Source organism: Anolis carolinensis, unplaced genomic scaffold, assembly GCF_035594765.1.
Source record: "Anolis carolinensis isolate JA03-04 unplaced genomic scaffold, rAnoCar3.1.pri scaffold_12, whole genome shotgun sequence".
In the NCBI taxonomy this organism is placed as follows: Eukaryota; Metazoa; Chordata; class Lepidosauria; order Squamata; family Dactyloidae; genus Anolis; species Anolis carolinensis.
In genome coordinates, this window is record NW_026943823.1 from 2,319,111 (window position 1) to 2,344,103 (window position 24,993).

Sequence of the window (24,993 nt, forward strand, 5' to 3'; positions counted from 1 at the left end):
GTCACTTTCCTTACCTATGGTCCTATGAGACCATCTAGATGGCTTTTGAGGGTCCCTTTCCTTACCTATGGTTTGTCTAGATGGCCTTTGGGGGCTCCTTTCCTTACCTATGGTCTTATGAAACCATCTAAATGGCCTTTGAGGGTCCCTTTCCTTATCTGTGGTCTTCTGGTGGCCTTATGAGATTATCTAGATGGCCTTTGAGGGTCCCTTTCCTTACCTATGGTCTTATGAGATCATCTAGATGGTCTTTGAAGGTCTCTTTGCTTAGCTACAGCCTTATGAGACCATCTAGATGGCTTTTGGAGGTCACTTTCCTTACCTATGGTCCTATGAGGCCATCTAGACAGCCTTTGAAGGTCTCTTTCCTTACCTATGGTTTTATGAGACCATCTAGATGGTCTTTGGAGGTCTCTTTGCTTACCTATGGTCTTATGAGATAGATGTTTCTATATCTCCGTTTGTCAGCACAGGTTGGGAAGAGGTTGATCGTTGTGCCATTGGTGGATAGATGCATGGATGTATCTCACATGCCCTACTCCATGCCCTGGGAGATACAATTTGGTGAGGTACCAACATTATTTGGCAGAGAAGGCTGGAGAACTAATGAAACTACAACTCTTAGGATTCCATAGCATTGAGCAGCAGCAATCAAAGTCGTGTCAAATTGCATTAATTCTTCCATTTCAGTGGACTCCAGCACCAACTTAAGAGGAACAAGTGGAGCACAAAACTATGCAGATTCATAATTTCTGATGAAACTGGGATTGCAAAGCCCACTATTTGAGTATAAGAAATTAAATGGACCAGTTGGACCTACTCCTAGATTTTTCCCCAAGCATCATAGTTGAAGGAACAATGGCTGGAAGATGTCAATGTAATTTAGGTTTTAGTTCTGTTTTGAGCTCACACTGTCTTGGCAACCTTCAAGTCAGCAACCCAACCTTCAGATTAGGAGAACATACTGCAAGTTGCTTCTGGTGTGAAAGAATTGGCTGTCTACAGAGACGTTGCCCAGAGGACATCACCTGGATGTGTTACCATCCTGCTGGGAGGCTTCTCTCAAGCTAGAGCTGACAGACAGGAGCTCACCCTGTCTTGTGGATTCGAACTGGAAACCTTCAGGTCAGCAACTCGACCTTCAGATCAGGAGAACATATTGCAAGTTGCTTCTGGTGTGAGAGAATTGGCTGTCTACAGAGACGTTGCCCAGAGGACATCACCCGGATGTGTTACCATCCTGCTGGGAGGCTTATCTCAAGCTAGAGCTGACAGATGGGAGCTCACCCTTTCTTGCGGATTCAAACTGGAAACCTTCAGGTCAGCAACTCGACCATCAGATCAGGAGAACATACTGCAAGTTGCTTCTGGTGTGAGAGAAGGCTGTCTACAGAGACGTTGCCCAGGGGACGCTGCCCGGATGTGTTACCATCAAGCTAGAGCTGACAGACAGGAGCTCACCCCATTTTGCGGATTCAAATTGGCAACCTTCAGGTCAGCAACCCGACCTTCAGGAGAACATACTGCAAGTTGCTTCTGGTATGGGAGAATTGGCTGTCTACAGAGACGTTGCCCAGAGGACATCACCCGGATGTGTTACCATCCTGCTGGGAGGCTTATTTCAAGCTAGAGCTGACAGATGGGAGCTCACCCTGTCTTGCGGATTCGTACTGGCAGCCTTCAGGTCAGCATCCCAACCTTCAAGCTCACCCTGTCTTGCGGATTCGAACTGGCAACCTTCAGGTCAGCAGTCCAGCCGGCACAAGGGTTTAATCCATCCTATTCTCCAGATGTTGCAGTATAGATGGAATGCTAATGGAGACTTCTGTCTTGCGTTGTCAAAATTCGTGAGATTGCAAAGCTAAGGAGCTGAACAAGCTCTTCCACTTTCTCAATTCCTCCCTATAGCTTCCTAGGTTACAAAGGGAAAACAATATAAGAAGGTGACAAGATTTATATGCTCGGCTCCCGTCTTTCTGTGATGAGGAAAGGCATTCTCAAATCCATTTGCTCCCATCGGGCCGATGTCAATGCGGCTGATTAGTTCGGATAAGCTCACCTCTTTTTTTTCCATTCAGATTGCGGTGATGTTTTCCAGGACTTACACCCCGTTCGCTCCAGGCAAGGAAGACGTGCTGAATTTTAAAAGTACTATTAAGACCCAATTAAGACATTTTGCCTCCATCAGGTGTGGATTTCTCAAAGTATTTTTTTTAAAGAAACGTATCTGATTAACTTCTTCCGCAAACGCTGTTATTTTCTCAGGCAGGAATCCGAGAGCGGCCTCACAGTGATCTGACGATTGCATGCGGCTTTCAGAGTCTCGGCTGGAAATCTATTACATTTCACAGAAGCAACGTAATGTGCCAGACAATACACGCCGTGGGTCCAGCAAGTCAAGGCAAAACGATGTGGGAGAGAGAATATATATACCGTATATACTCGAGTATAAGCCGACCCGAATATAAGCCGAGGCATCTAATTTTACCACAAAAAAACTGGGAAAACATTGACTCCAGTATAAGCCGAGGGTGGTAAATTTCAGAAATAAAAATAGATACCTATAAAATTACATTAATTGAGGCATCAGTAGGTTAAATGTTTGTGAATATTTACATAAAGCTCAAACTCTGATCAAATCAATATTCTCATCTTCTTCAATGTAAATGTGCTTATATATCCTTTTAGTAATAATAGAGAAAAATAATACATGTAATAATAATAATAATAATAATAATAATAATAATAATAATAATAATAATAAATACAGGACAATAATACATGTAATAATAAATAGAGTAAAATAATAAATGCAATAATAATAAGAAGAAGATCAGAGTGAAATAATAAATGTATTAATAATAATAATAATAATAAAACTAGAGTAAAATAAATGTAATAGTAGCAACAATAATAGAGAAAAATAATAAATGTAATACAGTAGAGTCTCACTTATCCAAGCTAAATGGGCCGGCAGAAGCTTGGATAAGCAAATATCTTGGATAATAAGGAGGGATTAAGGAAAAGCCTATTAAACATCAAATTAGGTTATGATTTGACAAATTAAGCACCAAAACATCATGTTATACAACAAATTTGACAGAAAAGGTAGTTCAATACACAGTAACGTTATGTTGTAATTACTGTATTTACGAATTTAGCACCAAAATATCACAATATATTGAAAACATTGACTACAAAAATGGCTTGGATAATCCAGAAGCTTGGATAAGCGAGGCTTGGATAAGTGAGACTCTACTGTAATACCAATAATAATAGAGAAAAATAATAAATGCACCATATATTCTCGAGTATAAGCTGACCCAAATATAAGCCAACCAGGACCCTCACTCGAGTATAAGCCAAGGGGGGCTTTTTTCAGTCCTAAAAAAGGGCTGAAAAACTAGGCTTATACTCGAGTATATACAGTATATTTCCGATTATTCAAAGGGTTCCCCACAAATTGAAGGGTTGTCCCATCCTATGGTGCAGCTACACTGTAGAATTATTGCAGTTTGACACCACTTTAATGCTATGGAATCCTAATGCAAGACAACTACCTTCAATGGGCCCTGGTTCAGGATGGAAATCAGGCAGAAAACCCAGTCTCATGAGAGATGCAAAAAGAAAAGTTTATTTTCACCATAACTATGAGAAGGGAAACAGCCGTACATACCCAAAAGGTCTGTACTATGCAAATGGCAGCCACAAAGCATGTTGTAGCAAACAAAGAATATATACCTTGGCTTATCTAAAATTGACCAACGGCTGAGGATCTTCCTCACCTTCCACACCCACTTGGCATAAGTGATACCTGTGACCTCACTTGTTGATTTCAAGCTAACTTTTGGTCTTGGAACGTTCTGGAGAAAGGCACCAGCTCACAGGAAGGGAGGGGCATATGCAGACGCAAAGCCACAGAGGCAAAAGTTTACTATTTTCTGGTTTTATGGAGTTGTAGTTGTATTTCTTTCTTTTTTTTTAACAGCAAATCACTGAGTTAAGGGTAAGGTAAAGGTAAAGGTTTTCCTCTGACATTAAGTCTAGTCATGTCCAGTTTTGGGTTTGGTGCTCATCTTCATTTCTAAGCCAAAGAGCCGGCGTTGTCCTTAGACACCTCCAAGGTCACGTGGCCATAGGCATGACTGCATGGAGCACTGTTACCTTCCTGTACCTATTGCTCTACTCACATTTGCATGTTTTCGAACTCCTAGGTTGGCACAAGCTGGGGCTAACAGTGGGAGCTCACCCTGCTCCCCAGATTCGAACCACCAACCTTTCGGTCAGAACGTTCCGCAGCTCAGCGGTTTAACTCGCGGCGCCACTGGCAAAGTAAAGGGTGAAATGAGCTATTCTGGTGGGAAAAATAATAGGAAGGCATGTTCTCTGCGTACCGTAAAAACTTCCTGAAAGTTAGGGCCAAGTTTCATGTTTCTTCCTATCGATTATTAGCTTACATTGAGTGGAAGGACGTAGTGAGCATTCCCCGGAGGAAACATGAGCCGTTTTGCTTAAAGATCCCGACAACACATGACTCATTACTTAACAACTCGTGGAGATTTCTCCATGGAAACCTCTCTTAAATGCTTGCGCTGTTCTCCACCAACCGCCATCCCACTCATGTTCAGAGCAAGCTCCTTTTGGCACGGATTTGAATGGAGAACATTGTGGCTCGAAGGAATCTGAAAGCTTTCGCTGTGTGGTCTTGACTGCCAGCCGTCGTTTGCAACTCCTAGTCAACAAGCGAGGAATTATCAAACTGTCCCCTGAATGTGTCAGTTTGTACATGCAGAATAAGTGACCAGGAGTGAACTTGGAGAGGAGAGTTTGGGAAGATTTCTTTTTTTTTGGTTTACGGATCTCAGTCTCCCCCAGTTAGCATTGTTCTCAGACCCAAAATACTGGTAACATTCCCCATATGAATGATCCTCCAACACTTCACTCCTTTTAGTTGCCAAGTGAGCAACTAAGAAAAGAAAAAGAAAAGAGTAGGCAATCTAAGAAAAGAGTGCACACTCCCAGGTTTTTAAGGAAATCTTAGACAGGCCTTACCTAAAGCCAGGAGCAAGCTGCCTTCTTGCTTCCTCTCCTCACCTCTGCATGAACTCAGCTGCCACTTGAGTTCAGCTTCTGGCTCAGAAAGCTTCAACAGGAAGCCAACACTTTCCATAACAATAGCCACGCCTCACCTTCCAAACATAGCAGAGCAGCTAGCCTTAATTACAGCTAGCAGAAGGCCTCCAAAATAGATAATGAACAAGCTCATGAAAGAGGTGTAATCTTTGTTAGGTACCTGAGTGTACACAGTAGTCTCACAATGTGAAGGTATTGGATAAACCTGAATTGGATTGTGACACTGAACTAAACCCAAGTGCTGAAAAACTGGACAGTGGAGGACAGCACCAAAATCCAGGCACAAACCAGTCTGTGAACTGAATCCTTTTTGTCTGTTTATTCTTGCTGTAAATAAAACTATATAATAAAAATTGAAAAAAAATATATCTGGTTTGAAAATCCTATACTATTTAATTGTGTGGTACTTACTTTGAAAGTACAGTAAAGCCTCACTTATCCAACATAAATGGGCCAGCAGAATGTTGGATAAGCGAATATGTTGGATAATAAGGAGAGATTAAGGAAAAGCCTATTAAACATCAAATTAGGTTATGTTTTTTCAATTAAGCACCAAAACATCATGTTAGACAACAAATTTGACAGAAAAAGTAGTTCAATGTTATGTAGTAATTACTATATTTATGAATTTAGCACCAAAATATCACGATATACTGAAAACATTTACTACAAAAATGCATTGGATAATCCAGATTCTTGGATAAGCAAGTCTTGGATAAGTGAGACTCTACTGTAGTTGTTCTACTTCAGAAACTTGGTTTTGGGGCACAAACTACGTTGAATTCTTGGATTTTCAGTTTAGGTAGTCGTGTTCAGAATTATCATCTGGAAAGCTATCATCATAAAGTAAAATCATTTTGCTATAACTATGTAACAAAATTTGAGGTATTTTCTGTTCCTGATTTGAAAGCATTAAATTATGTGGTCCTTATTTTGAAAATTGTTATTCTCCTCCAGAAACTTCGTTTTTGTGGCTGCCGCAAACTAGGTTGAATTAGTTGAGACTTGATGATGAGATAGATATTCATTGAAAAACTATCACAAAATGTGCTGCAGGATGTCCCACGAAACAAAGTTTTTGCAATGTAATAAACATTTCCCATGTTTTTATGACAGAACGAATTAGGAAATGACATTTATAAGCTAGAAACAAATACCATGTTACATAGTGTAATTTTTTTCCTGTCAAGTGATACATCTCTTTTCCTTTCTTTCTACAGGTTGCCATCCTCAATAAAAATTCTAGAAGTTATCATTACATGCTTGCAAACCTGGTAAGACAACTTATTTAAATTTAGGATTTCCTTTACCTTTATCGTACCAAAGATAACCATGCCACCCAAATCTTAAATCTCAATATTCACATTTCCAGAGTCTCCCATCTCAAGGCAAAATCCGTTCCTTCAGCCAAACATAACAACAGGTCACATAATGCAACTTCATAATGGGAAGTCCCAATATAATTGGATGAGTAGCAGCTTCTGAAGCTCTTCATAAACACTTAGTAAAGACTTCTCTACTTAGCATTTATGAGGGGCTTTAGACGAGTTGTTCTCAGCCTGGGGTCCCCAGATGTTTTTGGCCTACAACTCCCAAAAATCCTAGCTAGTTTACCAATTGATAGGATTTCTGGGAGTTGAAAGCCAAAAACATCTGGGTTGAGAACCACTGCTTTAGATGTTTCCATGGAATATGTGTAATCTGGGTTGAGAACCACTGCTTTAGACGTTTCCATGGAACACGTGTAATCTGGGTTGAGAACCACTGCTTTAGACGTTTCCATGGAACACGTGTAATCTGGGTTGAGAACCACTGCTTTAGACGTTTCCATGGAACACGTGTAATCTGGGTTGAGAACCACTGCTTTAGACGTTTCCATGGAACACGTGTAATCTGGGTTGAGAACCACTGCTTTAGACGTTTCCATGGAACACGTGTAATCTGGGTTGAGAACCACTGCTTTAGACGTTTCCATGGAACATGTGTAATCTGGGTTGAGAACCACTGCTTTAGACGTTTCCATGGAACACGTGTAATCTGGGTTGAGAACCACTGCTTTAGAAGTTTTCATGGAACATGTGTAAAAATTATATTATATTGAAAGTAGCTCTTTGAACCCTGGCCAGAAAATGCTTGTTGATGAAGGCTCGCTTTAAAAGAATGCTACAGATGGGGCATCACGATTCGTGTTTGTCTTCAACGGCTGCTTTCCTGAAGAAGCTCTCTCGGTTTTCCAGAAGACGCTTTCTTGCCCTAATCATTTAGACTTAATGCATCGTTTGTATTTCTTCTCAAATTATACCGTCAATAATCCAAATCTCTTTTTAATAACACAAACCCACTGTGGGGAGATATGACATTATGCTTGGTTACTTTACAGTTGTTACAAAGAGCCAAGATAATCCATAATTCTATAGTCAAGTCGCCCGGCTGCTTAACCATTCATTTGTTCAGTTCTGGCAGTACATCTAAAGCTTATTCTACGGGAAAGGGGAGAGAGAATGAACTTGTTCTCTATTCAGTAACTAGGCACACTGCGCCTCAGGTCTATCTATTTTTAAAATACATTTTATAACAAGGTTTTCCCCCCCAAGTGTTTCTTATTATAGTAGGTTTTTTTAATCAAACGACTCCTCTGCACTTTGCGTGCAAGAGGTTTTCTAAGACATTTGATCCTGGAACAATTGCAAGCTTTTTAGCATCGGAGTCTCTTTTGTGGAGAGATGGCTCCTTCGCCGAGTCCCCTGCCTTCGACCTGACAATTCCGCAAAGCTGAAGCCGACTCCTTGCAATGTAATTCCTTCTCTTTGCAAGGTCACAGTTGGGAAGGGTTTGTGATAAAGCATTGGGATGCTAAGTCGGAACATCATACGTTTCTTTGCCCCGTGGAATGCCGCCTTTTTTGTGTGCTCAAAATCACTCTGCATTTTGTGCATTCACATTGGCAACTCTGCCTGGGATCTGAAGTTCCTGATTCATTTCGGTGGGCTGATCATTCTAGATAATAATAACAAAAATCAGAAACTCCTCAAAACACAGCAGACAAAGAATCGGTACAAGAAAACCGCACTACAAACTAGAGCTGACAGCTGGCACAACAAAACATTGCATGGAAAGTTCCTTGACAAAATGGAAGGAAAAGCTGATAAGGAGAAGACCTGGCTCTGGCTCACGAATGGGACCCTGAAGAAGGAGACAGAAGGCCTGATCCTTGCAGCCCAGGAGCAAGACATCAGGACAAAGGCAATTAAGGCCAAGATCGAAAAATCAGCTGATGACCCAAAATGCAGACTGTGCAAGGAAACTGACGAAACCATGGATCATATCCTCAGCTGCTGTAAGAAAATCACACAGACAGACTACAAACAGAGGCATAAATAAAACACACATCTATGCACCTTAGCATATGGAGAGGAGGAGGACTAACATAACTGCCACCCCATAGCAGCTATGGTCTAAGTGAAACTGAACATTTTCAGCAATTTGGTCACTTTAACTGATCCAGGTCTACGCTCACTTTGTGCAATAATGTTTTTTACTGATTGTCATGTTTAAATTTATTTTTTTAATGTGGATTTTTTTTTATAATGTGTATGTTATTGTCATTTTATACTTTGATATTATGAAAAAATTGTGGCATTGAATGTTTGCCGCCTGGGGACTCTGGGTGGATTACAGAACACATAACATATATGGCAACCATTCAATGCCATTATACAGTTACCAAGAACAGACAATACATAAACAGAGGTAAAGGCTTTCCCCATCTTTTCCCGTTTCCGGTATCTGGAGGCTGTGCTTGACTCTGGCCACGGGGAGTGCTTTCGCTCCATCTTCCATGCTGAGGAGCTTTGTCATCCCTAGATGTCCACCTGATCAAATCGCCAGCATGGCCTTATGGGTGCCTTTTATTACCTCCCCGCTTAAAGCGGTACCTATTTATCTACTCACATTTCTGCTTTCGTTCTGCTAGGTGGGCAGGGAGCTGGGGCTGATGGCGGGTGCTCACCCCGACCCAAGCTAGAACTGCCAACCTTTTGATCAGTAAGATTTTCTACAGCTAGCGGTTTAGCCCGGCCATAACCTCCTTATTTTTCTTGCTGTCCCAATAGTTGTGGATGCCAATCTATTAATTCCTTGTTTCTTCTTTAGCGTGGTTTAGGTTCATATCTCCCCCTTGTCTTCCCAGGGTTTTACAGACATTTCCCTGGACAAAGTGGTGCAAGGAGGTGCAAACGTCACTGGATTCCAGATCGTAAATACCGAAAACCCAATGGTCCAGCAATTTATGCAGCGCTGGGTGAGACTCGACGAACGGGAATTCCCGGAAGCCAAAAATTCTCCACTAAAGGTAAGTGTGGTTGTGTAGTCCGAGAATGGATGAGAAAATGGTCTTCGTCATAAATTGAGATGGAAATCATGTCCTTGTCAATATAAGCAGGAATGAAGGATGCTGGAGTTGAGTCACTCGATTTATCCAATGATTTCTTTCTACCACTATGAGAATCAGGATGGAGACCACAGAAAAACAATTTCTTTAGAAGACAAACAAATTTCTAAATGCAATGAGGTTTTTTGCCTCATATTTTGAGATAAATGTAATTTATTGGCCAAAAATGCCATTTAAGGACCTTATACCTTTCCTTTGAATGGGAGTGTTTATCTGATTTATAGCCTCGACAGCAACTGTAATTTCAAACCATATGAGAAAGCAGTCGAAGTGTTGCCTTTTGTTTGTTGTTTCCTTAAAGAAAAACAAATAAATAGATTCACTGCCAGCTACATATCTAAGTTGATAGGAAATACTGTCCAGAGAGGTATAATTTATGGATTCTATACATTTAACATCGGGCCGCCTGTATCGGCTAGCTATTTCTTAAACAAAGAAAAGAAGGAAGGGAGGGGAAAAAGGGAGGAGATTGTAACAAGAATTTGCGTTGCTGTGAATTTTCTGGGCTGTGTGGCCATGTTCTGGAAGCATTCTCTCCTGACATTTCGACCACATCTATGTCAAGCATCCCCAGAGGTTGTGAGGTCTGTTGGGGTTTATATATCTGTGCAATAATGTCCAGGGTGGGAAAAAGAACCCTTGTCTTTTGGAGGCAAGTGTGAATGTGGCAGTTGGCCACCTTGATTAGCATTGAATAGCCTTGCAGCTGCAAAGCCTGGGCAACATCTTTCATTGTACAGGACTCCCGCAAATCTGCCTCAAAGCACTTCGGAGGAGAATACGTTGCATTTTGCCTCGGAGAATAAGCATCAATATTTGGGCACATAGATATTGTTGTCCTCTGGTCACTGCAAAATGATGTTTGATGTCTTTTAACAACAACAACAACAACAACAACAACAACAACAACAACAACAACTTCTTTATTTTTATACTCCGCCTCCATCTCCCGAAGGGACTCGGGGCGGCTTACATGGGGCCAAGCCCAGATAGTTACAAACAGTGTAAAAGACACGACAATATAAAAACAAATAAATAAAAACATGTTAAAATCACATTTACAATAAAATATAGTTAGATAAAAACCTGAGAAGCTTGTAAAATGAACTGGGCCAGAAGAAAGTGCATATAGCGAAAGATGTAAACTGGAGGAAAGGAAATAACCCAGAACTATTATCATAAGAAAGGCATCGCACCTCAGAATAGTTCACCTTGCTGTTGACACCAAGCCACACACAGAAGATAGTCTTTTGGAATTGTATTGAGAAAAAGCAGAATATATATATATATATATATATATATATATATATATATATATATATAAAATATCAAAGCAGGCAGAAATATAGTTCCCAAAGTAGTTGTAAAATAGAGTCAATAGATCCAATAATCCATAGGCAAAAAGCAAAACTCCATTTCCAAAGATATAATAGTCCACAGGTTACGAGGATTCATAAACAGGAGAATTTCCAAAGCATGAAGACATAGACCATCCACTCTGATGAAGCGAGAATTTGTTTTGACAGAGATGTGTCTCCAAACACACAGGTTTAAAAGCAACCCAAAAATGCATTTCTCTTCCCCTCAGTGGCCTCCCGTTTTCCAGCTAATCTCAGGCTACGCCGAGGCATTCCTTTCCATTGCAAACGATCTGCCCGAGATAGCAATGGAGCTTCTTGACTGTCAAGGTCAAACGGTTCATTATCTTGCACCTGAACAGGAGCCTGAGACAAATCCAACTCATTAATTCCCATGGGAATGTCTCCCTGGTTTTTATCTATGACAGGCTGGTTCAAGAGTTCATCCACAGGCTGCGCTTCTGAACCAGCCTGTATAACTCCATGATTTCCCATCCCCATGACATCATCCTGGAATTCATCTTGCATCCCATCATCTGTAACCCAAAATCCCCTTCCTTGTCTTCACTCTGGCTCTGCTGCTGCTGAGTCACAACAAAAGGGGCTTGGGATGAGGTAAACATGAGAACTATTTCCACTAAGGAATGGAATAAAGTGCAACGGAGATACTGTTAATCAATGGAACAACCCTAAGCATTAGGGCGAGAATCAAGTTAACTCTTGATCAAGTTAACTTTTGAGGATTGGTTGTGGTGTTTAATGGAACAATCGCATGAAGTTCCCCAGACACAACTTGTCAAACTGTCTCCTTTGCGTTGTCTCTAGTACACATCCGCGTTGACCCACGATGCCATCCTCGTCATCGCGGAAGCCTTCCGGTATCTGCGAAGGCAGCGAGTCGACGTCTCCCGGAGAGGCAGCGCTGGAGACTGCTTGGCAAACCCAGCCGTGCCTTGGAGCCAAGGAATCGATATAGAAAGAGCACTGAAAATGGTAAGGGCAAAAACAATGGCTACATCGTAATATATTGTCAACAATATAGATATATGAGAGGGGACAACTGAAAACGTACCTGACTGTTATGTGCATCATAAAGCCATATGTACAGTGCCAACTGCCTTTATGTTGCTTTTAAATCAGAGATGGGAGTCCGTATATTGTAGTAGCTTAAGTTTTGGACTTGGACTCTGAGAAACCAGACTGTGGACTCTGTGGAAACCCATAGGATGGTTCTGGGAAAGCCTAAAATAAAGGCAATAACAAGCTTCCTCTGAATAAATCTAGGAAAAATATGTGATAGGGTTACCATAAGTCAGAGTTAACTTGAAGACAAATAACAAGAAAATCAGAGTTGGGCATCTGATAGACTTCTCTGCATGCTGTTGCCTTGTAGGCTCAATAACCATTCGTCAATGTATAGTCAATGGTGACTGATGATCATCAATATTAAGAGGGTTCAAAGTTGACTATCTCTGTTAAAATATGCATTTATATGATATTGGACACACACCCGTCAAATAATCTGCGCTGTATTTTCTATTACCATTATACAGTTGCATAAGTTCTGTAGGTTCTGTAGCAGTGTATACTCGTGTTCTCTTTTCTATATTCGTATGTTGTAATTTGTAATTATCAAGGTTCAAGTGCAAGGAATGACAGGCAACATCCAGTTTGACACCTACGGTCGTAGAACTAATTATACAATCGATGTGTACGAGATGAGACCTGGCGGGCCACGGAAGGTAAGGCATAGTTGGATAAGTAAACATATAATAAACAACAACAACAAAATAATGATGATGATGATGATGATGATGATGATGATGATGATGATAACATAAATATGTATGTATGTATGCATTCTCCCAAGACAATTATTTTGTGGCTCCAAGATATTACATAATAAGGAATAGCCATAGCATGACACCAATCTATGGAAGCAGTCATGCAGATTGGTGATTCTTAACCTTTGATCATCTGTGTTTAGGATTTTAGCTCCCAAAATATACAAATGGAGTGAAATTCTTTCTGGAAACTGAAGTTTAAAATTTCTGGAGAACCAAAGATTGGGTGGAACACATGTGGGCAGATGGATTGTCCTTGATTTTTGAGAAATTTAAGGTCCACCTTCAAAATATAGAATAAGTTGTCTCTGAACACATGTTCACCCAAAACCTTTCAAGCAGAGCTTCCTACTTAGAGGATGATCTAAATCTGACTTTCCTGTATCACTTAAGGGTTGGAGCAAGTGACCCACAAGGACGCATCCAACTCTGTGATTCGGTGATCTAGGAATGAGAGGGGGGAAAGGCAAACAAATGAGTGGAAGAAATAGATTCATCCTTTAAAAAGATATTTAAGGTGTTCTCTTGTTCCTGGGTTGTTGAGTAGAACATTTAACACAGTAGATACTCATTGTTGGTCTCTTCTCCATTTGTAGGCTGGTTACTGGAATGAGTATGAGAGATTTGTGCCTGCAGTGGACCCCTCTGTCTCCAATGATACCTCCTCAGTTGAAAATAGGACCATCGTCGTCACTACTATCCTGGTAAGTTCTGTATCATTAGTTGGCAGAATAAAAGAGTCACTTTGCCCAGGCGATGCTAGACCTCTTATTATACAATCCTCGAATCTTACTAGCCCGTAATCCAGAAGCTTTCCTTGTGTGGAAAGGACTGAAGTGACATTTGTTTTAGTTCTATATTATGACTGTTTTGGATCTTTCAATGAGAGGTGAACACTTGGAGGTTCTCCGCTAGGTTTAAAATTATGAGATTCTCAAAGTTCACTAGCTGTGCCCGGCCACGCATTGCTGTGGCTTATGGGAATGCTTTGTTGGCCAGGTGGAATAGCAGTGAATAGCCTTGCAGCCTCAAAAGCCTGAACCCTGACTGTACCCTGGCGCCATTGTGGCCGAGGGGGTTGCAATAATAATAATAATAATAATAATAATAATAATAATAATAATAATTTTATTTTTATACCCCGCCACCATCTCCCCAGAGGGACTCGGGGCTGCTCACTAGGAGATGAAGTGGGCGGGGCCTAAAGGGGGCAGGCCTACCCTTCTGACCAGCAACCAGGGTTGAAAACGGCTCTTCCTCGTTCTCTAATTTGGACTTTATTTTCCAGGTTTTTTGTTTGATAGACATAGATTGGATGGCTATGTCTTTTGTGGCCAAATTTGGTGTGATTTGGTTCAGTGGTTTTGTTGTTTACTCAGTCCTACAAACGTACATTACATTTATGTGTGTGTGTGTATATATATATATATATATATATATATATATATATATATATATGCTATCCAATGCTAATCAAGGTGGCTAATGGCAACATTCACACTTGCCTCAAACAGACAAGAGTTCTTTTCCCCACCCTGGACATCATTCGACTGAGATATAAACCCCACTTGCCTAGTTTTCAACAGACCTCGCAACCTCTGAGGATGCCTGCCATAGATGTGGGAGAAATGTCAGGAGAGAATGCTTCCAGAACACAGCCATACGGCCTGGAAAACTCACAGCAACCCAGTGATTCCGGCCTTGAAAGCCTTCGACAACACAGAGTTCATTACTTTGTTCCCTCTCAGATTTCTGACCATAGGACTTCTTGCAGTAATGAGGCAAATTGTTACATGAGATGTTGTGTTAAAATTGAACTAAAAGTTGTGGGTTATTTATTTGTTCTCTCTCCTCTTCCAATATTTCACAGGAAGCACCCTATGTGATGCGCAAGCAGAGCCCCGATCAAAAGGAAGGGAATGAGAAGTACGAAGGCTACTGTGTCGATCTGGCGTACGAGATCGCGAAACACGTCGGGATAAAATATGTGCTGTCCATTGTTCCTGATGGGAAGTATGGGGCAAGGGATCCTGACACTAAAATGTGGAATGGCATGGTGGGTGAGCTGGTCTATGGGGTAAGTCCCACAAGCGTGTTGTGGTTTCACTCTTCATCTAACCTTTGCATACACAACCAGCGGAGCTCTGACTTCGGTAGACTAGCATTCAGAGGCACATAAGTAGGAAAAAATTACGTCATAGTGACAGAATATACAAGACATAAAGGTGAAAATTCTCCATTCTGTTGTCACCATTCTCCATTCTGTTGACTCATGTTTGTTTTCCTCAACATTCAACTTCATTTTGCTTTCAAATATTCACAGGCATCACCTTATTTATTTATTTACAGCATTTATATTCCGCCCTTCTTTCTCACCCCGAAGGGGACTCAGGGCGTATTACAATGAACACATATATGGCAAACATTCAATGCCAACAGACAAACAACATACATTAGACAGACTCAGAGGCATTTTTAACATTTTTCCAGCTTCACGATTCCGGCCACAGGGGGAGCTGTTGCTTCACCGTCCAGTAGTGGCTGTACTTCCTCATTCCTCTCCTCATGTTTTGCTGGCAGTTTTATGGTGTTGTAAATTAGCCTCCCGCATAAAGCGTCCCTAAATTTCCCTAATTGACAGATGCAACTGTCTTTCGGGGCTGCATAGGTCAACAGCAAGCCGGGGCTATTAATGGTCGGAGGCTTAACCCGACCCGGGCTTTGAACTCATGACCTCTCGGTCAGTAGTGATTTATAGCAGCTGGTTACTAGCCAGCTGCACCACAGCCCAGCCCTTAGACACCATCCCAATAACCAAGAAGGGTGGGGGGGTTTTCTCCTGCAAAACATTAGATCACATGAATAATCTGTAGCCATTTAATATCCTTGTAACTATAATGGTTTCATGGCAATAATTCTGGGAATTTCAGTGAGAATCCTCATGGAGAGAATTGTGTTGCTCGCTTGGTGGAATATAATGCCCAACCACAGCAGAATAGTATTTGGCCAGAGGGCATAACCATTAAACCAAGACAAATCAATGAAGTCAATATGACCTTTAAAGCAAGTGTTGACAGAAGAGAAACTCATTAATGAGTCCAAAAATAATACTCAGTGTTATAGTGGAGCATTTTAGAGAGTCAAAGAGCTGTAACTTCTGACATTGATCTCCACAGCTTCCGCTCCACGTCTACCTGGACATCCTTGTTCCTTTTACCCGAAATCCCAGAGTAGCTACGTAGGATTGGGAGGTTGATTTCCTTAGCAACAATGTATTGGAGTGAGCCATCTCATAAAGCAAAGGATTTGGGAATTATGAGTATCTATTTCAGGGGTCCTCAAACTTTTAAAGCAGAGGGCCTGTTCACAATCCTTCAGACTGGAGGGGCCGAATTATCATTTGGGAAAAAAAATGAACAAATTCCTATGCACACTGCACATGTCTTATTTGTAGTGCAAAACAACAAAAACAATGAAAGAACAATGCAAAATTTAAACATGAAAACAATTGTAACCAACATAAAGTGTGGGCCTGCTTCTGGCCAATGAGATAGTCAAGTTAAGTAGGATTGTTGTTGTTGTTGTGTGTCTTCAAGTCATTTCAGACTTTGGGCGAGCCTAAGTCTAAAATTATGTATTTATTCATTTGCTACATTTATTTATTACATTTATATCTTGCCCTTCTCACCCCGATGGGGACTCAGAGCAGCTGTATGTACATACAATATATTATATTACAGTAGAGTCTCACTTATCCAACATAAACGGGCCGGCAGAATGTTGGATAAGCGAATATGTTGGATAATAAGGAGGCATTAAGGAAAAGCCTATTAAACATCAAATTAGGTTATTATTTTACAAATGAAGCACCAAAACATCATGTTAGACAACAAATTTGGCAGAAAAAGTAGTTCAATACGCAGCAATACTATATAGTTATTACTGTATTTATGAATTTAGCACCAAAATATCATGATAAATTGAAAACATTGACTACAAAAATGCGTTGGATAATCCAGAACGTTGGATAAGTGAGTGTTGGATAAGTGAGACTCTACTGTATATTATATTATATTATTAGCATAGAACAATATTAGCATAATATATTACTATATTGAACTATACCACTATACTGTAATATTATATGTAATATATATCATATAATTAATATTATTATATGGTATTATTAGTATTATATTGTATAACATTATATTATTATCAATATTATCTATATATATAAAAGAATGATGGCATCACGGCGACCCACAAAACAACAAAACTACAGGCCCCCCAACCTCGAAATTTGACAACACAAGCCGTCATCCATGGCTCTAGGTTGATACAACAAAAAGAAAATAAAAATAAAGTCCTAATTAGAGAGAGAGGAATAATTGCTTTTATCCAATTGCTGCCAGTTAGAAGGCTAAGCTCCTCCAACTTGGTCTCCTAGCAACCCAATAAAAATAATAAAAAACACTAAAAAATAATTAAAAACACTAAAAAATTAATACAATAAAATACTATAATAACAGAAATAACTAAAAATAATACAAGAAAATAATAAAATATAATAAATAAAAAGATAACTTACAATAAAATTAATTTTAAAAAAATACAAATAACGTCAAATAAAAATTACACAACAATTTTTAACCAATACCACCACCACTTTGCCACAGCAACGCGTGGCCGGGCACAGTTAGTATGTATATACAATATATTATATTATTTAAAATGATATGAAAATATTATATTATAAAACTGAGGGCGGGGGCCAGGTGAATGACCTTGGAGGGCCACATCCGGCCCCCGGGCCTTAGTTTGGGGACCCCTGATCTATTTGATGTAAACCTTCTCCTGCTAGAGATGGGCTGCTAGAGTTGTCTCAATGGCATGGATGGACGCCATTGCGCATTTTTGGATTCTTGTAGACACAGCTGTGGAGCACTTGCGCCTCCCAATTTCCCACTCCCCACTCAAATTAGAGAGTGATAGACTTTGGGTAACCACGAGCAAGAGCTTTCCAAATCTAAAGCCCGTCAAGTGGATAGAGAAATAGGTGAGAAGCCAAGGCCACCTCGTTCTGCTCTGGCTCCTCGCTTGCCTTTCTGAGCAGCGTTTGGCCGGGCATTTCACCGGAAAGAGCCTGACATTTAGCCACAGTCAAGTGTGGATGAGTGATAGGAGCTTGCTCTCGCCCAGCAAGGATTTATAAAAACCCCAGGAGCCTTTTGTGATGAAATCATTCTCGCTCAGTGTGAGAAGCTATTCTGTTCCGCTCAGGTGTAGCCACCTCCATTTCTCTGAGCACATCAGGAAGCCTCCTCCACATTCAGGCTCTGTCGATCATCTCAGCTGCTGAAAGAATGTGTGGCTTATTCGGTAAAACAAACCTACAGAAAATGTGATTTTATGTACTCAGAGGTAAGCCCCACTTTGTCCAGTGAGCTTACCCACTGGACGCAAGATACAATACCATCTTCTCTATGAGTATGCAAGGGCATCTCGTAGCATCTTAGTGACTGAAAGGAAGATATACGCTTTTATAGACAGACACACACCTTCCTGAACCAATGGGTTGGAGCCTACTGTCAGGACCCAGACTGCGGAGCACCAATAACCATGCGCAGAGACCAGAATCTATCTAATATCTTTATTAAAGGAATATATAAAGTCAATAAAAACAAGTGAAGAATAAAGTTCAGAAATAGACCTTTCAGGGAAGGTCAATTATAGTCCAGGAAAATAATGTCCAATATAAGATATTAAGGTCCAAAGTTATAATCCAATAACCGAAACACACACTTGCCAAGCAAGTGTGGGGAGAAGACAAGGTCCTTTAGTCCATAGAAACTTGACAACTAGGCTGGAAAGCAAACTTGATACTTGGCTAGAACAAGACTTGATACGAGGCAACAAGAATCAAGAACAAGGTCCGTGGCGAGGTCCGGGGAACAAGGCAGGCATGGAACTTGGTCCTGGAAACAAGGAACTGGAGTTGCGTAGTCCACACACGATCTCACTCCTCAAGCTGACGAGTTGACTCCGCAAAGCTTCCTTTGCGGCAAAACACCTAAATAGGGTCTCGTTTCCCGCCAGAAGAACACTTTCCCTGGAGAACTAAAAGTGAAGCCCAAGCTGTGTCCAGATGCATGACTCCTTAGAATTTCCCAAGGGAAGCAACTTAATCAGCTAATTGTCTGGCAGCGATTCTGGCGCTTTGGCGATTCGCCTCCCTAGCGCCTCTATCTCTATTATAATTGTCCTTACGAGAAAACGGGGGAGAATTCTGCCCAAGGCTTGTTTGGCTGACTTCTTGAGGGCAAACATCCTCCAGGTGCAGGGGCTCCGATTCTGGCTGAACCGGTGGGAAACCCAAGTTTTCCTCTTCGTCCGCCACAATAGTACTAGGAATGGGACTACATGGCCCATGAGACATCACACCTACACAGTCTCACTGATGTGAAACTCCATCAGCTCCATTGGCCATTGTCTTGTGTTCTGTGTCACTAACTGCACTCCCATGCGGCAGCACTATATGTGTCATGGGTGTCAATATCAACAGGGACACTCATGTGACCAGGAAGAAAGAGGGGGTTGTTGTATATTTTCCGGGCTGTATGGCCATGTTCCAGAGGCATATTTTGTGTTTTAATAATGTTTATTTAAATTATGGCCTGTTTAAATTATTTTGTTATGATGCTTGTTGTTTTACTGTTGATTTATGATGTTAATGGTTGGGCTTGCTCCCCATGTGAGCCACTCTGAGTCCCCGTTGAGGAGATGGAGGTGGCATACAAAAAAATAAAGTTGTTGTTATTATTATTATTATTATTTATTCTCTCCTGAAATTTCGAACAATATTTTGGGCAAAAGCAGACTCTAGGAAAATACCTCACAACCTCTGAGGGTGCCTGCCATAGATGTGGGTGAAACTTCAGGAGAGAATGCCTCTGGAATATGGCCATACAGCCCAGAAAACACAATAACCCTGTGATTCTGGCCATGAAAATCTTATGCAGGGGCGGTCCAACCACGAGGCGAATTAGGCACTTGCCTGTAGCGCCATCGTCCCAGGGGCGCAGTTGAGGCCCCCGGGAGGATGGCGCCACCCCCCGCCTCCTTCTCCTTTGGGCCTTTCAGCGGCCCAACATTATCCAACATTTTCGCTTATCCAATGCTTTTATTTTTCAGTAATTGGTTTGGGGGGGAAGGCGCCAAAATTCTGTTCGCCTACACTTGAAAAATACCTAGGGCCGGCCCTGGCCTTAGGCAACACAAAGAGTGGGTTGATATCAGAACAGGTTTCCCTATTGATGTCAGGTCAGGGCACCCATGATGGCCAGGAGCTTGCACATAGGTGACTTCTTCGTCATTTGTCAACATACCAATTTTGCTTGGTTGGAGCAGAGCTTGCAAGGTCATTCACTTCCACCACTCAGAGTTGATTGTCACAACTTGAATGGACAAATCATGGACATTTGAACAGACATTTGCTTTCTATTAGAATTCATATGAGAATGTAAAAAGTCCATGTGAAAATTTGTCAGAAAGTATCCTTTAGAGTCCAGGTGCCTTACACCAAGGATGAAGAGCTCTAAGGATCAGAGGTTCTCCAGACCCTCAACGGTCTGCAGCAACACAACTGGCACATTGTGGTTGTACAAAAATCACTTGTGATCACTTCCAGAATCACCTTTCCAGCTGTTTTGTGGGAAGGAGTATTTTCCTAGAGTCTGTTTTTGCCCAAAACACACTTCTTGTTCACAAATTGGGATTAAGGATTACAAAGGACCTCACAAAGAGCTGCATTTCGTCCAGAGCCCTATCCATGTGTTACCCTAATAAATTATCTTTGTTTCCACTAATTCAGTGGTTCCAAACCTTTGGGCCTTCAAGTGTTTTGGACTTCAGCTCCCACAGTTCCTAAGCTGGTAAACTGGCTGGGATTTTTGGGAGTTGAAGTCCAAAACGTCTGGAGGCCCAAAGATTGGGAACCACTGCACTAATTTATGGCTGGGGCTGCATGATAGAGAAATCTCTGCAAGGGGATTTACGCACTGAGTATACAAATATTATGAAGACAACAACATTACATGACTTGATGCATTGGTGATCACGCAATTGAGTCTGAATGTGTGTCACAAAACACACCTCTATGTGGTTATTGTTGTAGATGATAGGAGAGATAACACCAAGAGCGATCCTTTGAGAGGCCAAAAAGTCAGGTTTATTATATTCAGCTGAAGACTCTGGAGGTGGAATCTCTTCTGAAAGCAAACCAGAGCCCCGATCAAGGCGTTGACATTGCCTTTTATACATTTTCAGACAAAGAACATGCTTCTACATACATCTCGTCATTAGTACGTCACTTCACATGCTTACATCCATGGGCATAAATATGCACGATCAGCATTTTCCTATCTAAGCACTCTAAAAGCCTGTAGCAAGTTACAGATAACTATGGCTCGGCTATAGTACATTAATCAGGGGCCTATTTTTGCCTTGTCAAGAAGTCTGCTCTCCCTCTATTAGCTGTACTAGGAACCAATTCACACTGGAATGTATAGATAACAGGCCCCCTTTCTCCCTGTCCTGCCAGCTTGTACATTTACACAGAATCTAACACAGAGAGAGTCTGATTTTTCTGCATTTCACTGCTTCTAATGTGCATACAATATATGTCTAAAAATCTATATTTTCCAGTTCCTCATCAATATGAGACACATTGTATGTAGATGTGCATCCAAATGTGCAGTGGCACTGCAAGCACCATACATGGAAACTTGCATGCACAGTGGCATCCCTGAAAAATAGCTTGTCACATCGGACAAAAATGTCCAGCTGCTTCGATAGTGAAGCCTAGTACACACCTGCAAGACGCCTACTGGATTCCAATTATTGGGTTGCTTTTGGAAGGTTAACTTCATTAACAGAGAAGTAACTCAAAAGCAGTGCCAATTTTACTTATACCCAGTTCCTGCCAAACTCTTGAGGCAAATAAATTCATATTCCAGGGTGGTTAAAAATCACTGCTTTCCTCTCCGTCAGCGGTTCTGTCCTCCCCGCGGAGAGAGGTTGACAAGCGCAGTCATGTTCCGGTAACCCACTTGGGGCTCCGCGAAGCACATCAGAACATCAGCCTTTGGAGTTTGTACTAATCCCCAAAGAAGGCTGTAACATTCTGAATTGAGCCAAATTCACTCCGGGAGAGCCAGAGGTTTTGTTCACAGTGATTTTTTTTATTGTCCATTGGATGCATCTCCAGTAGAGCTGCATATGATAAAGTCCAGAAGCAACCTGTCCATGTTGTGCCTCCTAACCTATTCTTCGTCACATTAATGGCTTACAGTGTTCCCTCACTTATCGCGGGGGTTAGGTTCCAGGACCACCCACAATAAGTGAAAATCCGTGAAGTAGGGATGCTATATATTTATACATTATTTTAGTAGTTATATACTATTATAAGTCTTTATCAACCAGTTGTGTATTGATACATTGCCTCCTTGGGCTCCTATTCTCTCCCTTCGGCTTCTCCTTACTCCCTTCCTTAGGTTGTAAATTGTTATTTTTTATGATTTATAATATTCTTTTAGAGTTTATTGAAAAACCGCAAAATAGCAAATCCGCAATAAGCGAACTACAAAGTAGTGAGCAAGCACTGTATTTATTTATTTGCCATATTTATATCCCACCTTTTTCTACCCCGAGGGGGACTCAAGGCGGCTTACAAACGGCACTTATACAATGCCTTGGGCATAAAACACAGAGATGAAATAAAATTATGAAAATTAAAACAGACATAAAAACATAATTAAAATACATTCCAATATGAGACACATCATCCAAAGAGAAGGCCTAAAGCCGTTCCATAATCAGTTGCACGATTTCCAGATAAAATTATTGCACTGCGCTGTTTATCAAAGGCCTGCTCCCACAGCCATGTTTTTACTCTCTTTCTAAAAGCTAGGAGGGAGGGGGCTGAATTGATATCACCAGGGAGGGAGTTTCACAGTCGAGGGGCCACCACTGAGAAGGCCCTGTCTCTCGTCCCCATCAGTCGCGCTTGCAAAGGAGGTGGGATCGAGAGCAGCCCCCTCCCCCCCGACGATTTTAAACTCAGAGGTGGTTCATAGAGGTAGATATGTTTGGAGGGGTAGACTGGACCAGAACCGTTTGTCCCTTGTGCGAAGATGCAACCACCAAAGACTCAGAGAGGAGACCTTTTACTTTTTTTTCTTTCTTCTTCTTATTCACTTTAGATGGTAACACAACTTGGTTTATAATATATGCGACAGAGGCTTAGATGTTGGAGGAACAATAACAAGTTTATTCAGGCACAGAGCTTAGTGGTTACATTGTTGTTTTTCACTTAGAGGCACTTTTATTAACAGTTACAATACTAGAATGAGGTGAGTCAAACTCCCTAAAGTGTCACTTCTTTTACTTAAAGTAGTTAGAACTTCTTCCTCTGCTACTTTTAAACCGCAGTCACCCCTGTGATACACGATCACAGATTCTCTGTTCCTTATCAGGACACAGACTACAGTAAATAAGTCACCAAACTTATTTTAAACTGACTCAAAATGAACAATTGAGTCTCCTTGATCCCATCAACCTAGGATCAATCTTCCCTGTGCCTCATCAGAGCACAGACTGAATTCCTTTTTTAAACTCTGCACTTCTTCAACAAAACGGCAGTTGGCTCCGCCTACTTCTCCATGGCAACCAGCCTCTGAGTGCTGAGATGCAATAACTGTAATACTTACCCTTTTAAAACACAAACACACAATTAAATATAACATCTGTAAACCAAAAATTCATACTTCATTACACCTTGCATCCAGGTCTGGCCTTAGCTAATTTTCAAGTGTAAGCAAGGAGTATTTTGCACCCCCCCCCCCAACCAAGCGTTCCTTTGCTCTTTCCCCCACCTCCTGGCTTTGGAGAAGCAGTTGGAGGGCAATGGAGCCACAGCAACTTCTGTTGTTTTCCTGGCTTTGGTGCTCCTTCACTCTTTCCCCTCCTGGCTTTGGAGGGGCGGTGGGAGGGCGAGGAAGCCCGGCAGAGAGAGAAGCTGGCTTGGACGCAGGCTAATTGCGCTCTCGGAGATGCCTCAACTGCGCCCGCTAGAGGATTGCACCTTCCGCAATTGCATAGTTCACATCAGAGCCGGCCCTAGGTATTTTTCAAGTGTAGGCGAACAGAATTTTGGCGCCCCCCCCCCCCAAAACCAATCACTGAAAAATAAAAGCGTTGGATAAGCAAAAATGTTTGATAATAAGGAGGGATTAAGGAAAAGCCGATTAAACATCAAATTACATTAAGATTTTACAAATTAAGCACTAAAATATCATGTTTTACAACAAATCAACAGAAAAAGCAGTTCAATACCTTGCGGAGGCAGGCCGCAGGAGACAGGAGTTGCCTCGATGGCGCCCCCAATAAGATGGCGCCACAGACAAATGCCTAGTTGGCCTGGCAGTTGAACCGTCTCTGGTTCACGTATAGCTTGAGCCGCCCCTGCTTGTATCCCATACAAGGGAAGACACACATGTGGATAACCTTGAGTTATGCCTGCGTAGGGGACTAGGGTGCTCACCAATGAGAAGTAATAGAGACTGGGATTGCAGGGAAGTTGAATAAGGACAAGGCTTGACAGTACAAATGCACTCTACTGGTTTTCATGATCCAGACTTTGTTGCCAAGGTGTTATCGGCCTTTGTTTGTGAACATTCAACTCTCTGCTGTGTCCCAAGCCCACTGTTTAGGTATCCACAGTACAGTAGAGTCTCACTTATCCAACACTCGCTTATCCAACGTTCTGGATTATCCAACGCATTTTTGTAGTCAATGTTTTCAATACATCATGATATTTTGGTGCTAAATTCGTAAAAACAGTAATTACTACATAGCATTACTGTGTATTGAACTACTTTTTCTGTCAAATTTGTTGTATAACATGATGTTTTGGTGCTTAATTTATAAAATAATAACCTAATTTAATGTTTAATAGGCTTTTCCTTAATCTCTCCTTATTATCCAACATATTCGCTCATCCAACGTTCTGCCGGCCCATTTATGTTGGATAAGTGAGACTCTACTGTATTTGCAAAAGCGGGATTTTGCTTTGACAAGTGGAACAAGAGAGAGAGAAAACTAGCCAGTGTTAAGGAACGAGCTGTCAGGAAAGGTCTCCCCTTTCACC

The 24,993-nt window shown here is 41.3% G+C and overlaps 1 protein-coding gene across 6 annotated transcripts in view; it reads left to right on the forward strand.

Annotated features, from left to right (window-relative positions):
* gria3 (glutamate ionotropic receptor AMPA type subunit 3) overlaps positions 1–24,993 on the forward strand; it is a 202,819-nt gene that overhangs the window by 114,721 nt on the left and 63,105 nt on the right. For all 6 annotated transcript variants that reach the window (XR_010001064.1, XM_062963941.1, XM_062963940.1 and 3 more), the window contains exons 5-10: positions 6,354–6,407; positions 9,323–9,484; positions 11,767–11,934; positions 12,579–12,683; positions 13,382–13,489; positions 14,656–14,862. Coding sequence is in view for 5 of the 6 variants with exons in the window: in XM_062963941.1 (XP_062820011.1) it covers positions 6,354–6,407; positions 9,323–9,484; positions 11,767–11,934; positions 12,579–12,683; positions 13,382–13,489; positions 14,656–14,862 (804 nt within the window). In the remaining variant the exon portion in view is untranslated. The remainder of the gene's footprint in view (positions 1–6,353; positions 6,408–9,322; positions 9,485–11,766; positions 11,935–12,578; positions 12,684–13,381; positions 13,490–14,655; positions 14,863–24,993) is intronic.